This window comes from Typopeltis vanoorti, chromosome 17 (assembly GCF_054136105.1).
Source record: "Typopeltis vanoorti isolate ZY-2024b chromosome 17, IOZ_Tvanoo_1.0, whole genome shotgun sequence".
NCBI classification, from domain to species: Eukaryota; Metazoa; Arthropoda; class Arachnida; order Uropygi; family Thelyphonidae; genus Typopeltis; species Typopeltis vanoorti.
The window spans coordinates 91,227,881-91,244,419 of NC_143565.1; the positions used below are offsets into that span (position 1 = coordinate 91,227,881).

Sequence of the window (16,539 nt, forward strand, 5' to 3'; positions counted from 1 at the left end):
GTCATTAAGACACTACACAACAAGGCTAAACTTATCTGTTCAAATGATAATGCCCTAACCACAGAACTAAACCACATTCTCAACACTTTCTCAGCCATTGAGAATGTGGTTTAGTTTTTTCACCCCCCCCAAAAAAATCCAAAAATTATTGAAACCAATACCCCCCCCCCCCCCAACAAGGATTACTCTAAATCCATTACCATACTCTATATCCGAGGCACCTCGGAAAAAATTACAAAAATCCTAAAAAAACATGACGTCTTGTTACAGACCATATAAAAAATTGGCATCCCTTATCCACTCTACTAAAGACCAACCTCCCCCTCTAGACCTACCTTGTGTATACCAGGTCCCTTGCAGCTGTAAGCTGTTATACTTTGGCCAAACAGGCAGGACAGCTAATATCAGAATTTCAGAACACAAGGACTACATCCGGTTTCACCAATACAGCCACTCTGGTCTTGCAGACATGCACGAGATACCCGCCATAGAATACGGTGAAAGAAAGCCACGATAATACACCGTAGTAAATTCAAATATGACAGGCTTTTCATGAAATCAGCCTCAGCCCTAAGAAACAATCCAAACCTCAACAAATTTGGTTGCACGAGACTGCCCCAAATTTGGGAAACCTACATCAGAAGACCTTCAGCCCAATCGCCCAAGAATACCAACATTACCCGCTAAAGGGCACCATCAGGACTTTTAGGAGCAAGAATAGCTTCATGCTTCATCCTCATTTACTGTTTGTTGTGCTTGCATGCACGGGTCTTGTTTTTAAGTTCCTGTGAAAATGGCAACGTGACGTTGCCGAAATATTGGAATTGTATTAAAATTTATTTTAATGTATATCCTAGTATACGTTGTAATTTCCTTAAGCTATTTAGTAAAAATGCATAACCAACGTCTAAGCCTTTCCACGAGAATTATCTACACTGGAAAAGAAAAAAAAAAAAAATTGAGAGAGAAAGCATGTATAATTAGTCTTAAGTGTCTCCCAAGAGGACAGGTTTGCTGGATATTTCAACAGCAATGAGGTTGGAGAATATCATGCATCAACAATAAGTCTCAATGGCAAGCTATGCTAGTGTATTTTTGGGACTCCAGAAATTGTTGGGTACCGGAGGTTGTCTTGACACGAGACATGTTTTGGCATCGTGTCAGGACATCATCATCATCATCAGTGGTCCTAACAGGCACTTAAGCACCCACGACCTTCCAACTATTCTTGGACTTCGCAACTGCAATCATAACTCAAGGATAAAGTGGCCAGTTTGCATGTTCTGGGGGATTAAAAAAACCCTACTTCCATATGAGACCAGCTAACTCACCTTTCATCAAAAGAGACCAGATAAAGGTTCCTCGTGACACTGACAGAAATCAAACCCAGGTCTTTCAGACCAGAGGGCTTCATCTATATCGACTGAGGTATGGAGGCTCTTGTGTTAAGAGAGACTTGACCTATATAAAACTGGATCACAACTGAACAGGTCCTGATCCAGTTTTATATAGGTATTTGCATCATTTAGTAGAGATTGCATTTTTCTATGTATTCTACAGAATTCATCAAAACTTGTGTTGCCTTTGTTAGCTTTCAATACTGCGATGTTGTTATCCTGTTTAATATTTTTAATGCCAACTGATCCATTTTTGTAATGTTATCACTAGTCGGTTTTGCTTGGAGAAGTAAGGAAGCTGTTTGGATGGGAAGAAAATCTGTCACATTTGTATTAACTCTTCGAAGGCTGACGTTTTTTCCCACACTAGCCATGATATCTAATTTTGGAATCAACTAATGTACGTGAGGACTTATTCATAATTATTTTATTATGGGAAAATTGGTAACAGACTATTTTTTTCAATGATTATGTTTCTTAGATTTTTCTTCATTCTTTATTTGCTGACCATGTTAGTAGGAAGAGGATGATGATGATCTTCATCAAATTCCTGACATTTACCCTCAAGGGGGTGTACAGGATGTGATAGTACTACATGAAGTTAGTAATGATTTACATCATTACTAACTTCCTATCTACAATTTTCCTCCAAATCAATCTGTTACCTATCAAGACACCAACACTGTTAGATCTGATATTTCTATGAGAGGATGATCATTCAGAATGAAGTGTGCAAGACTATCAATTTCAGAAAGCTGCAACCTTGTGTGTTTTTTTAGTAAGGCAACTTCTCTGTTACACACAGAGCCAAGGTTATTGTTCTGAATAAATGATTATGTAAATACCTTCCTATATGTGTGGGTTTTCTATAAATGGAAAACGATAATGAGTCATTAGATTATCATGTCTCTAGTGTCTAGAAATGGAAGACAATTGTTACTTTGTTTTTCTTTCATTGAGTTTATTTTTGGATGTTGGCCAATAAGATGCACTAAAATTGTATCCAATGTGTCTCTAGGTCAAGAGGCCAAATAACAAACATCATCATCATCAACATGGTATAGCCAAACCGTTGGTTTAAGTTTAGATATGTTGAGTGCATTGTTTTCAAAATCTTCCATAGGGAATTTGGCTAGTGGGGTGAGGAAAGAGGAGAACAGAACTCACTGAAGTCCCCATTTAGATGTTGTTCGTATATTTTTCCTTTCCATAAGAAATAACCGCATAAATAGTGAATCTAGATAATTGAAATATGTCAAAGGGAAAATGCAGCTTAATGGTTAACAGTCTCTGTCAAAGGTACATTAGTAAACAATTGAGTTTTTAGGTGGGACTGTCTATGTTTAATATTTGGGGTATTAGGTTTATTTTCGGGAAATATATCCAGGATGGTGTGAAATGATAAGGTTTTATTTATCTGGCAATGTCTTTAGGCCAAGATATAATCTTCTTTTAAAATAAATCAGAGGATTCCTCTTTTTTTTTTTTTTTTTTTTTTTTTTTTTTTGTTATAATCCACTGTCTATAACAACAGTTGCATTATCTTCTTTGGTTATAATAATTTTTTTTGTTCCTGTATAATATAACTTTTTAGTGCTGATAATCTTTAGGTGAAACACTCTTCTTGGGAGGTTTGGATTTTGTCAGAATACCAGTCACATTTAAACAAATGTTATTAGCTACTCTGGGTGATCAATCAAAGATACGTGTCACACCAGTCGTTATTTCCAAAACTGGTATACTTTTTTGGGAACAATGGCAAAATTATGACCATAATTAAGCACACTGTATCTCCCCCCCCTCCACACACACTTGATGTTTATACCATGAAGCACTATTATGACTAAATGCCAGCCTGGTTTGGCTGAGCGGCTAGTATATCCACTCTCCAATCTATAGCCTAGAGGTTAGAATCTCACTGTGGCATGGATGTTTGCAATTATCTTTAGGTAAAAGATGAATTTTATTGCCCAGTGAGAGGCTACTGCCCCACTTATTGGAGGCCTGCAGTGGCTTAAAAATTTCCATGTTTTGTCTCTAGAACAAGGTTTCCGGATTATGTAAAAATAAATGAAATAAATACAAAAATATATATAAAATTAATAAAAATGGGAAAAAAAAAAAAATCCATATCCCACTCATGGTATGAATGTACTATAAGTGTATAAAAGCCTTTCATGGGTGGGAACGACAAATGAAAGAAAGAAAGATAGAAAGAAAAAAGAAAGAACGAGGAAAAACAAAAGTACTTCCAATTCATCAACCTCTATTCTCACATTAGTTCCTATCACAGCAATGGCATCAAGCTAAATGACAAGTACTTTCAAAGTGGTCACTCAGTAACAACTATTTTGTCTGCTTCTGTCACCTGGTTATCATCAGCACTTGCTATCGTAAATCTTCCTGAAACATTCTTCCTCTTACTTGCACGCATCAAAAAAACCCCGAGATTTCCGCTGGCCTGCTCAGTTAATTTCTCATAATATGATTTTGCCTTCCTTACTATGCTGGTCATCCTTCTTGCCTGAGCTTTATACTACTTTTGAGCTTGCTAATCACCTTTCTCCTTAACCCTCCACGGCATTCTTTCTTTTTCTTTTTTGCTCCTGTATAATGATACTACTTATCTAACTAACTTCTACCTGATTTATCCTCTTGACCTTCGGTATACAGTCTAATATTGTTTCTTTCAGTTATCCGTTGCCTATCTCCTGTGCACTGCTGGCATCTTTCCCTTATAGATTCTTATACCGTGGAACTCCTAAATTTGTCAAAATGACCTTCCCTGTATTATGCTGACAACCCTTCTTGCCTGAGCTTTACACTCCTTTTGAGCTTGCTAATCATGTATAGTTCCACATATACCCATTTTTAACTGAGAATTCTATATCACTTTCAAATACAGAGTACCTTCCATCACATGCAGTTTCAAGTAATTATCTCTTAATAGTCGAATAAATTCTATTTTTCCCCATCCCAATCTCTGCAGTTGAAGTCCCCTATAATAATTATTAAACCTGCACTCACTATGCTAATTTTCAGATACATTTCTTCTACTTCATCCATTGCATTTCTCTTCCCCTGCTGCAGCTTGCAACAACCACCAATTGTATATTTTCCTACTGGCCTCTATCTCACACTAGATTGCTTCAAATGAAGTCATTCACCCACCTTCAACCTGGTCTCTTACTCTTTTTGGCTGCAATTCATCTGCTATCATGCACAGTTCTCTACCCCACCTAACTTCCCTGAAAATACTATACCATTCAAATTCCATTTTTTTAAGTACACTATCAGCCAAGTCTCACTAATGCCTATGACTCAATATCCTCTACTCTGCTATCCTGTTATACTCTCCTCACAAAATGATACTCCCTCTCAAACCATTTCCTACATTAATTAAAGATGTCAAGAAATTATATTCTTGGTTTCATCCTTCATCCAAGTGTAAGCAAACAAAGTTTGCATGTGAAGTCACTTCACAACTGGGCTACTTGTATATAGAGACTAATGACTTCACATCAATTGCTTTAGTATCCCATAATGCAATGCACATATCCTTATGGACATGTATAATACTATGCATTATGGGAAGGCCATATCCAGACCAGTTTCAAGATCTCAGTTTTACTGGAGGTCTCATCAGTGGGAGCCAGAAGTGATACCAATGTTGAAGTAATGCAGAAGTCATATTTCCATATACAAGTAGTCAAAAGGTATCACACCTTATTACTAAAATAATCTGAATTAGAGATAGATGTTGAAAGTTTTAATTTGGTTATACTATAAATTAAAGATGTCAAGAAATTATATTCTTGGTTTCATCATTTATCCAAGTGTTAGCAAACAAAGTTTGTGCATGGTCACATCATGACTGGACTACTTGTATATAGAGGATAACAACTTCATTAGTCTCTATATGACTTCATCCTACTGATGAAACCTCAATAAAGGTCGAAACCGGTCTGAATAGTGACCTTTCCCATAATGCATAGCATTATACATGTCCATGCCCATTGCATTATGGGATACTAAGGCAACCAATATGAAGCCATTGGCCTCTATATACAAGAAGCCCAGTCATGAAGTGACTTCACAAAAAAACTTTCAACATTTCCTACATATCTGTTCACCAGAGTCACTTTCCTTCCAAAAATCTTTCAACTTCTTCAATGAATACACCTTTCACATATTACACTGAACAAAATCTCGCACATTCAATTTCCTAAACAAAGTCTTGGTTGCCATTTTCTACCATGCATTGGGCTCATTCAGAAAATATTTATTTTAATACAAAATATACAAGTTTTCCTTAAAATCTAAACAACTCAATCTAAGACATACTCTTATGAGAGCGTGATAGACTAAGTTGTTTAGATTTTAGCTTTCAGCAAACTTTCTTAAACATGAAAAGCCAAACGGCTATTTTTTTCTGGCAACCTGTTGATCACTTAAGGGGATAAAAATCCCTTATTGTTTTTCAGCCAGTAAGCGAAACTAAGATCGACAACTACGATCTGAACGTTTCATGCCGACGAACTGTCAGCGTATCCAAGCGTAAGTGACCACTTGGTAGTGCCACACCACGGCAACTCGTTGCAAAGGTGGAGCAAGCTCCCTCACTGTTCTTGATATTTTCTCATAATGTAAAAACACACAGCTCTTAGGAGATGTAGTACTAATTTCTTAAACATGTGTCTTCTTTCATAATTTAGCCTTGAACTTGGCATCACAGCATGTTTTGTTTATTTAATGATTTTAATTCACAATATAAGAATAAAACAGGAAAATAATAATTCTTTACTTATTTGTTGATAATTAAATTTTGCTGACAAGCAAAATATCAGCAACTAAATAAATTAATATTAATAATAAATTTAATAATAAATATTAACAAATAAATATTTGTGCACAGCACAAAACAGAATTTTTATTAACTATTTTAGCATGTGCAGAAAACCTGATAACTTCAAGAATAATTGTAATATTCACCTGATCATGAATAATTCTGATTATTCCCTTGCCTGCGATATATTTTCAAGTTACTAACTTTTAGAATTATTCTATGATTATCATCTTTTCTTATCAATTTTCTATCCTGTCTTAGTAATCATTATTACAATGTCATCATATGTTTGCAAGCAATTTTTTTTCCCATGAAATTGAATAAATCTAAAACATTCTGATCCCATTTAAAAAGATGTTGCAAATATACCCATCCTAAGAATACTACCTGCACTTAGGGTAGTATCTTACATCCAGAAAGCCACTACAAAGCAGCTGCATAGTTACTTTTAATAAAGCATTTTAATAATACTCTTTTAATGTGGCTTTTCAAATAATGAATATGTTGGCTTTTCTGTAAGCCAACATATTCAGTAACATGTAAGCATTTTACAGCCAATTTTAATTCAAATAGCCCCCCCCCCCCCCAATACTATCTTACAGATCAAAGATCTGGATCTTGAAGCTTGTTCAAAAATAGAATCCCTTCATCTCCTAAATGCACTTGCACACCACTAAACAACACTGAAACTATATGTTATTTCCTATAAGCATTCAGCCTAACCAAGGAAGCCATGCGTAAACAGAACTGACAAAGAATTAAAGGGTAGGTATCAAAAATTAATTGAAATTAAAGAGAACTCATGTGAGCAAATTTCTTTGCACTGGCAAATTATAAGAATGATAAAGCGAATAGAAGAAAATTTAAAATAAAATCATCTCGTAAAATCTATAGTATGAGATTACATAATGAAGGGAGGGGAAGTATAAGAAATTTAGAACAGAATGACACTTTAAATGTTTAAAACAAAATAAAAATGCATGACTCATATAATAGGCTTACCACGTATTTTCTAAAAAAGATATACAAAAAATAATTCTGGAGAGAAATTTAAATAGAACAAATTCAGTCATTTAACTCAAAAAAGGTAAAAATTATTCTTTTTTCCTGCCAGTGTGTGGGTCGGAGGGAGGGGGACAAGAAAGAGAAGTAATCTATCTCCTTTTATAATATACATATTTTGCTACTTACCTAAATAAAACTTCAAACTGCCAACAGTACATGCTACCGAAGAATCAGAAATGACAACTTGATTCATAGTGGGTTTTATATCTTCAAGCTCAGGAGTATGAATTTTTGATGATTTACATTTTTCCATTTCTATATCTTGAATGCTTTCTTTTTCTTCTTTAGTTTCCATATTTTCATGCTGTATGATACAACATTACACGTATTATATAAAATACTCAAAAACAAATTACTGAAAAAATAAGTTTTTGAAAACATCTGGTCCACAATTATTCTTTGTTAAAAGAGAATATAAAATTATGTATGATCAACTTGCATATGATTAATTTAGCAGATAAAGGATCAGGATACGGGGGGGGAGTATGCTTAAAGGTTTTCTTTAATACGTTCACACAGAGAAAATACCGTACCTCAACCACAAGTTTGTGAGTGTATATGTTACAATCAAAGAAGCTATCATAGATCCTATCATATTGTGATAGGATCTATGATTGTAACCAAATCTGGGGGGAAGGATGAATGTGTTCATTTAAGGTCATTAGAAAACATGGGCCACACGAAAATCGCAAATATAAGTGAGAAAAAGAACATGTATAGAAATATTTTCATTACTGGTAAATGAATTATTAATAATTTATATTTGGGATATTTATATATTTGTATGCCCTTGTTGCTGAGTAGAGCGATAATTATGTGATACTGTACCCTCTAGACATGCATGTTTGCATTTATGGTAGGCATAATTATATATATAAATAAAAAACTTATGAGAGGGAGAGAGACTTGTTTGTGTAATATAAATAATTAATCAATATAAATATGGTAGACTAAAGTCCTAATTAGGTGCCATCTATGTTGAAAAAAAAAAAAAACAGAGAAAGAGAGAAGCAGATATTAGTTAGGTCTTAAGATGAATGTCTCCCAAACAGATGACTTAAGACAGTCACCTTAAGACCTAACTAATACCCCTGCTTTCTCTCTGTGTTCCCCCCCCCCTACAACATAGATGGCACCTAATTAAAACTTTAGTCTTTGTGTTGTATGTTACAATTGTTCAAACTAGTCCCATTGTTATACTGGATTGTTGTCTTGCGTACTGTGAAAAAATGTTTTTGTGCTCTGAAGATGCTGGATAGAATACCAGCGAAATATCAGCAATAAGTTAATAAATAATTATTTTCTTATCAGTCTGTGTTCTCATCTATACTATTAAAAATAATCAACAGGTACGACAAACCTTCCCACACATTTGAAGAAGTAAAGTTTTGGAAACACAGGATTTGAGACAACAAATCCAGGAGGCTAAGGCTTGATTGGGGCAGTACAGCCATAAGAAGAAGAAACTGTCTCAACATTGATTGGGTAGCAGAGAAAACTAATGATAAGAATGAAGGAGAATTTATTGAGCTGTTGCAAGACAACTTGAGGTTAAAGAGTTAGATTTAATCAAAGCATCAGGTGTCTCAGTTAACAATGCGACTGTTTTGCCATCAGTTGGTGAAATGCTGTACTGTGCATACATGCTGAACTACAAATTGGAAATAATGACAAACTCAGGAGAATACTATCTTTGGTTCCATAGCAACAGTTACTGAATGGGAAGGATACCAGCAATGCATTGGAAAGAAACAAAAGTTTCTGAATGTGTTTTTCTGAAATCTGAACGTGTCCCTAAAATTCAAAAAACATATAGCGTAAGATTGAAATAGATCTGTAACCTTGTTAAGTAAGAGGTCCATGAGAATAAAAATGTGGAAGAAATATCATTAGAATAGGAGTGAAAGGAGTTATGAAATATAAAAAGGACAGTGACGTATTGTACAGAAAGCTAAATCAGAGTATGAATGGAAACTGGCCATGCAGACTAAAAGCAACCTGAAAGAATTTTATCGCTATGCTGTAAGTAAAAGAAAAAAAATGTGGGAAAAAAAACTTTATTGAATGCAAATGGTACTCTTTGTCAGAAGCAGATGACACTGTTCCAATAATCAGTGCTCATTTCACTAAAATCTATCAACTAGGTATATGTAATATGGAGCACAATGCTCCCTACACTGGATGAAAGGATATGATATCCAGCAATAGGGGCCAGATGGGATGCGAGAACATGTGCTAAAGGAATGTTCAGCGAAATTGGTTTGGCATTGACATTTTTGTATAACTTGAGTCTCAGTTCAGGAAAGATCCACAGAAAAGAATGTAAATGATTTTTTGTTTGTTAAAAACTTACATACAGAAATGGGTTGACAAACAAGCTGTACTTTTTAAAACACATAAATGGAGGTCACGTTTTAGTAATTTGCTCATATTTTATAATAATGTTACAGCTAAGTTGAATAATGGTATTGGATACATTATGATACCTTACTAAGGCATTTGATAGGATACCACATTAAAGGCTGTTGCATAAACTAGAGAATCAGGATTGAACAGACACACCTCTACTTATGAACTTTCAAGATACAAACAATTCATACTTAAGAACACTGCATTTATTAGTTCATGCAGTGTTCATAAGTATGAATTGTTTGTTATTGTTTGCTTGACCCTAATTTACTTAATGAACAAAGAATTTCACGATTACGAACATTTGTCAAACATTTCAAGGAATGAATTATGTTCGAAAGTTGGGATTTGTCTGTATAAACTATTGACTTGGATATGCTACCAGAAAGTGGTATATAGTAGGTGTGAATCTACTAGATTTAAACTGACCAGTGGTGTTCCCTAGGGAACAGTACCTGGACTATTGTTGTTCAAGCCATACACTAGTCACATGGAAAGTACCTCACAGGAAATGTTCACCTGCTTGCTGATGAAGCAAAGATAGGTGGGACAATCAGGGATGCTACTGATATACAGCACTTACAGAATGTTTTGAATAAGCTGGAGCAGTGGGCAAATGAAGTGGAATGTCGAGTATGAGGAAAGATTGAAAAGATGCAATTTGCAGAGTCTAGTGGAGAGAAGGAAAAGGGGAGATATGATAGAGACCTACAAGTTGGTAAGGGGTTGTTATAGGATCAATGGTGGAGAAGTTCTACAGAGAATAGTGGGAGATCAGGGGAGAACCAGAGGTCATCCCTGGAAACTGTATAAAGAGGGTGAGTAGGGGAGTGAGAGGCAGGTTTTTTTTGTGCAGAGTTGTGAATGATTGGAATGCCTTGCCTGAGAGTGTGGTGTCTGCAAGGAGTTTGAATGTGTTTAAGACCCGGTATGATGAGATGTGTGTGAGATAAAAGGACCTCCTAGATGAGTCTTTGACTCCATGAGGTCTTGTTTAATAATAATAATAATAATAATAATGGCTATAAATTCAATGTTGGTAAGTGTAAAGTTCTGCACGTTGGTATGATGATATTTCCAATGGCATGTTGCATTGGTGGGATTATGCTACAAGAAATTGATGAGGCTATGGATCTTGGAGTTATGCTGGAATTTCAAAAAAAAATTTTTCATGAAACTGAAGTTCAAAAGGCCGCATTACAAAAATTGCCAATACAGCTCAGAGGATAACTGCAATGCTGAAATGAAGATGATATGTGAGGATAAGGAAATCATTTTGTCTCTTTACAAGGCCTTCATTTGAGTGCACCTGGATTACTGTTTGTAGATTTAGCCTCTTGGGTTCAGATGAGATAAAGAGTCTATGGAAAGAGTAGTAACAAAGATATTGGGATTATGGGATGTAGATTACAAGGACAGATTGAGAGTGTATGGACTGCAGACACTGGTACACAAGAGAAAGAGGGATGATATGACAGAGATTAGCTGATGAAATTTTTTTTAACTTGATGAAATGTTGAGGAGAGGACAAGGGGACATTCTTTGAATGTTAAGTTTGTGTGCAGTTAAGAAAGAGGTGGCAGCGGAATTTTTCTTTAATACAGCAGTGAGTGAGTGGAACAATTTGTCTGCTGAAGTAGTGAGTGCATCTGGTGTGAATAAGTTTAAGAAAGGCATACAGGTCTCCCCCCATATGCCTTTCTCTTGCTATCCTGGCAATAGTAACCTTCCTCCCCAATTCTGTTCAAGTAATTATATCAAACCTATATTAGCATGCTCATGTGTTTGAATGCTAACAATATCAAGTTCCTTTCTAATATCTTCATTTTTACTAAAAGAAAGAGCCATGAGGTTTCATTTTGGTGATGTAAATTTACACAGGCACAGTGGATACTAGATCCAACATCTTTATTTTTAATAAAATTTTACACTGATGCTATGTGTCCATTCCCAAACATTCTGAATTCTCCAGTCTCTGGTCATTCATTCCACATAAATTTGTTATTCCATCCAGAAAATGTCTTCAAAGTTCTGAAGATTCATACTGAATATCTTTAACAGTATATCGTTATCTGACAAATAATTGAATTTAATATCTCTGATTTTGAGTTTGGGATCTAAAACAGACAAATTTTTCAGCGTAGCTTCCTTATATAATGTAACAGGTATTAGATCCAAGAGAGCACGATGTATATTCTTTAACAGAGTTCAGGATGACTGCAGTGAGCTTATGGAATCTGCATTAATTATGCATCTTTTGTAGTTTCATCTTCATATAGTTTAATGGAAGCGCATGGCATGCAGATCAACAGGAGAGTTGTATCTCAGTAAAATATGATATGCTCCCAGGAAAGACAGATCATACCACTAAAACTGATTTAAACTATCTGTATAAATTAATAGAGAAATAAGGGAAATCGACTCTGTAAGTTTAAAAGAGCTGCTGGTAGGCACAGAGAGAGAGAGAAAGAAACTACTACCCTAAGTTGTCATACGCAGAGAAATTGCATAGTGAAACATATGTCCAGGTGAAAAGTCATTTTTCACAAAGACCAAACCATCATATTGTAAAATTCGACGCAGTAGGAATATTTTCTTAACTTTGCATCGACTTTTACAGAGGTCACAAATATTGTATATAGAAGGATATTGTAATTTAACACTGATTGTGAATTTTTGTTATTACAAATTTTGTATATAAGGTTTATATTAACTCTGTTGTTATAATAATTTTGTGATTTGAAAAACCATGCAAGTATATATTGAAACGGTAGGAATGTTAAACTGTATATTTCAAGGGCAATGTCTTAGAAAGCGGCCCGGCATTTGAAGTGGTTCCGATTTTAGAGAAATACCTTCGAAGCTTTTGTTTATAAAATGTAAAGTGCTTTCAATTCTGTTCAGGTTTAACCAAATGGAAGTCTCAAGGACAGTGCAACAAAAGGTGGCGAACATCTAAGGATGTCCTGCGTTTGGTAAATAAGATTGTTTTTGTGTGTTCTCTGAGAAACAGAAGTAATCAACAACTCTGAAGGTCACATCCCCTTTTGCACGGGAATGTTAAGGGTTCTCAATCCTTAATCCAGGGTCCGCAAGAGGAAGTAAAAGAAAGGAACAAAAAAAAAAAAAACTCAAGGAGGGGTATGCAGAGGCATACAGCAGATGCAGTATGTAGTAGGCCAGTGGCAGTGAACCTATGGCACGCGTGCCAGAGGTGGCACACCCGAGAATTTTGCTGGCACGTCAATGATTTACATGTGATATCCTTTTATACGCTTATAAATTATTCAGCCCTTTTTTTTTTTAATTGTTACAATACGTACAAGTTAAATTTTGTTTTACAGGAGAGAGCAGCTATCAAGACATGAATTTGATTGGTGCGGTATTAACAAAAGATCACGCGACCCAAAGACAAATGGAACCGACAATTTTTTAATTGAAATGCTAATTCTCTTCAAACGAATTCCATAACATCTGCAACTGTCATAATAACATTCATTATATATTTCTTAGTTTTAAGACATTCACGACGGGGTGTCGTTTATCATTCCGACAGAGACAGAACTTCTCATTACCGGCGGGCTATACTCACACAAAGTTTCAACCCATGATTGGTTTTTATTGCCTTGTTTGCATTTGAGCAGGAAGGGGAACTCACACAAGCATTATATGGCATGTTTCAAATGCAATCAAACAAACACTTATTTCATGTAATCGAAAAACGGGACAATAGTTTTAGTTAGATATTGTGTTTCTGGTGCAACATATGGTTTTGCTTGCCTATACAGCAGTAGTTTCTGTGAGAGAGGACATGTGATTCATTAGTTAGGCACCATTTTTATTCCAGCTGTCTCTAATTGCACTATTTGTTGAGAAATATATTACACAGACTGCAAAAGCCTCTGTATACCTTATTCAGGGATACAATAAAACTATTTTTTTTTCTTGCATCTACAGTATATAATGGCTGTTGGGGAGCGCGTGTTGTTTTTTGTGTGGGAGGTATATATGCAAAACCTTTTAATGTCTTTTTTTGTAAAGTGAAATCAGGGGGTACCAGTTATATGTGAGGGTAAGTTATATTCGACAGTAAGGGTTCACTGACAAGTCGACATCCTTCTGCTGCTTTCCCTGCTCCGCTGACTTCTATGGTGAGCTACAATGCATAAATATTTTTCTCACTGCTGTTTTTTTTTTCTTTTTTTTCTTTTTTTTTTTTTTTTCAAACCAACATCATTAAAATCAATTTAATAATGCAATAATCAATTTTAATACTGAATAATATGATAAATTTTTGGTGATCAGAATGGGATATGTCAATGAAACTTACCAGAAGTTAATTTACTACAATAAACTGATATTGTAGTTCTGTGATTGATAACATTAGTTCTGCCATTTTCATTATCATTAGTTCTGTGATTGATAACTAATTTAAATGAGTACTTTTATATTTGTCGACATGCTACACCGTATACATTAAGTGTATTAATACTCTTTATGATTATGCCATAATTAATTATTAATACTTATTTACTAAAATAAATAGCCAAAAGGCTTGACATGGCGATACAAAATTATATAAATTAAGTGGATATTAAATCCAACATTATTTCAAAGCCGACTACAGAAATTATAGACATTTCTTGCGAAATTTGACGAGAGATCTTACGGGAATACACTCGCCAAATTTCCTACAAAAATTCTATAGTTACTGTAGTTGGCTTTGAAATAATGTTGGATTTGATATCCACTTAATTTATATAATATTAATACTTATGTTAGTTTAGTTTAATGTATGTGCTTTAAAAAAATGGGAACGGTATTTACGAGTAAGTTTGTTGGGACTGAGCCTTCTAATACAGTAAGAATAAATAAAAATACAGTCTATAGAAAAAGAATTGAGAACGACTGATCCTTAGGATTCCCTGACTTTTCCCTTATCTAATTGCACATGCATAATAAACGCACGTGCGATTAGAAAAGTGCACGTGCAATACTGGCAGATGCGTGGTGCATTTCACACCACACATCTGCCAGTAGGCAGAAATAAGCAGCGGCAGGTGCATTATTGTTGTGTATGTAAACTTTGTTTTTGCTACTGTAAATGGAAATTATAAAGATAATTTAATTTAGGCATATAATAAAATGTTGATTTTTTGAAACTAATAAAAAATGCATTTGATTTAAGTTCTGAATTATTTTGTTACAGTTCTACCGAACATGGCTGGCGAAAATAAAAACGAAAATTATCACAGTCAAGCAGCAGAGAGTTCCAAAGCTGGTGGACTAAAGAGTATGGCATGATTAATAAAGACAATGAAGCAATATGCGTTTTATATTCCAGGACAGTTGTGTGCAGAACGTCATCAGTAAAACGGCATTATGAGACAAACCATAAATTGCTCCTTGAGAAAAGCAAGGCCGAACAGAAAGAATTTATTGTTCAGGCAATTAAAAATAGGAATATCCAGTCAGCAACCCTAATGAAATTTATCGGCAGTCGTTCAAATATAACTGCTGCTAGTTGTTTTGCCTCAAATGTAATTGCTAAACAAGGGGAAACCTTTAAGTGATGGGAAATATATAAAAGAAGCATGGTTAAAATGCGCACCACTTCTCTTTTAAGATTTTGAAAACAAGGAAAAAATTATTCAAAGAATAAAAGATATGCCTTTGGCTAGAAATACGGTGAAAGATAGAATCATAGAAATGGCTAAAAATATAACTCATCAGCAAAAAACAGATAAAATCTTTTGGTTTAATTTCTCTTTGTCTTGATGAGAGTACTGACATAACTGGATCAGCTCGTTTAGCAATTTTTATTCGTTATTGTGTTGGGAATAACATCAAAGAAGAATTGATAAGTTTAACTAATCATTAACAACAACAAAGGAATAGATATTTGCAACGCAGTTGTAAATGCACTTGCTGAAAGAGATATAGATCTCTCCAAAATTGTATCAGTAACTACTGATGGTGCTCGCAGTATGACTGGAGAGGAAAATGGGTTCGTCAATTTATTTACCAAATATATTGGACATTCAGTTCTGGGTTTTCATTGTATTATACATCAGCAGGTTTTATGCGCAAAGGCTAATTTCAAGCCACTGGCAGATACTATGAGCATTATAACAAAATTGGTCAATTTTATATCGGCACGCGCTTAAAAAAAAAGAAAATTTATAGAATTATTAAGTGAGGTAAACTCAGTGTACAATGGTTTACTTATGTACAACAACAACATCCGATGGTTAAGTCGTGGGAAAGTTCTTCAAAGATTTGTTGAGTGTTTAGATGAAGTCAGACTTTTTTTACATAATGAGAAAATCATTGAAAAATACAATCAATTAATGAACATCGAATGGCTTTCGAAATTAATGTTTTTTGCTGATTTGTGTTTACATTTAAATGAATTAAATGTTAAACTGCAAGGTGTTAACAAAACAATTATTGTCATGTTTGATTTAATCAAAGCATTCGAAGCTAAATTACCAATTTTTAATCGTGACATCATTTCCAATACCTTCCGATATTTTCCAAATACAAAAAATGTCTTTGCAGATCTAGAATCCGATGAAAAAACAGATCAAGTTAAATTGACAAAAGAGTTTTTAGTTGTTACCGACTGAAGTTATTCAGTCGATAATCAACGAATTTTCTTCAAGATTTACGCAGTTCAGGCAATTTGCAGACATCAAAATTTATTTTGCATCCGGACCAAGTCCCAGAAACCCTCCACGATGCAACAGAAAGCCCACACGAATATTGAGGCCCAGGATGGAAAAGCAGTCAGTATCGGTATAACATGCATCAAGCCCCATG

At 34.8% G+C, this 16,539-nt stretch overlaps 1 protein-coding gene across 1 annotated transcript in view; it reads right to left on the reverse strand.

The window, feature by feature from the left end:
- Positions 1 to 16,539, reverse strand: part of LOC150097624 (uncharacterized) — a 350,600-nt gene that overhangs the window by 125,234 nt on the left and 208,827 nt on the right. Inside the window, exon 6 of the mRNA XM_090406960.1 lies at positions 7,435 to 7,612. Within this exon, the coding sequence (XP_090263086.1) occupies positions 7,435 to 7,612 (178 nt within the window). The remainder of the gene's footprint in view (positions 1 to 7,434; positions 7,613 to 16,539) is intronic.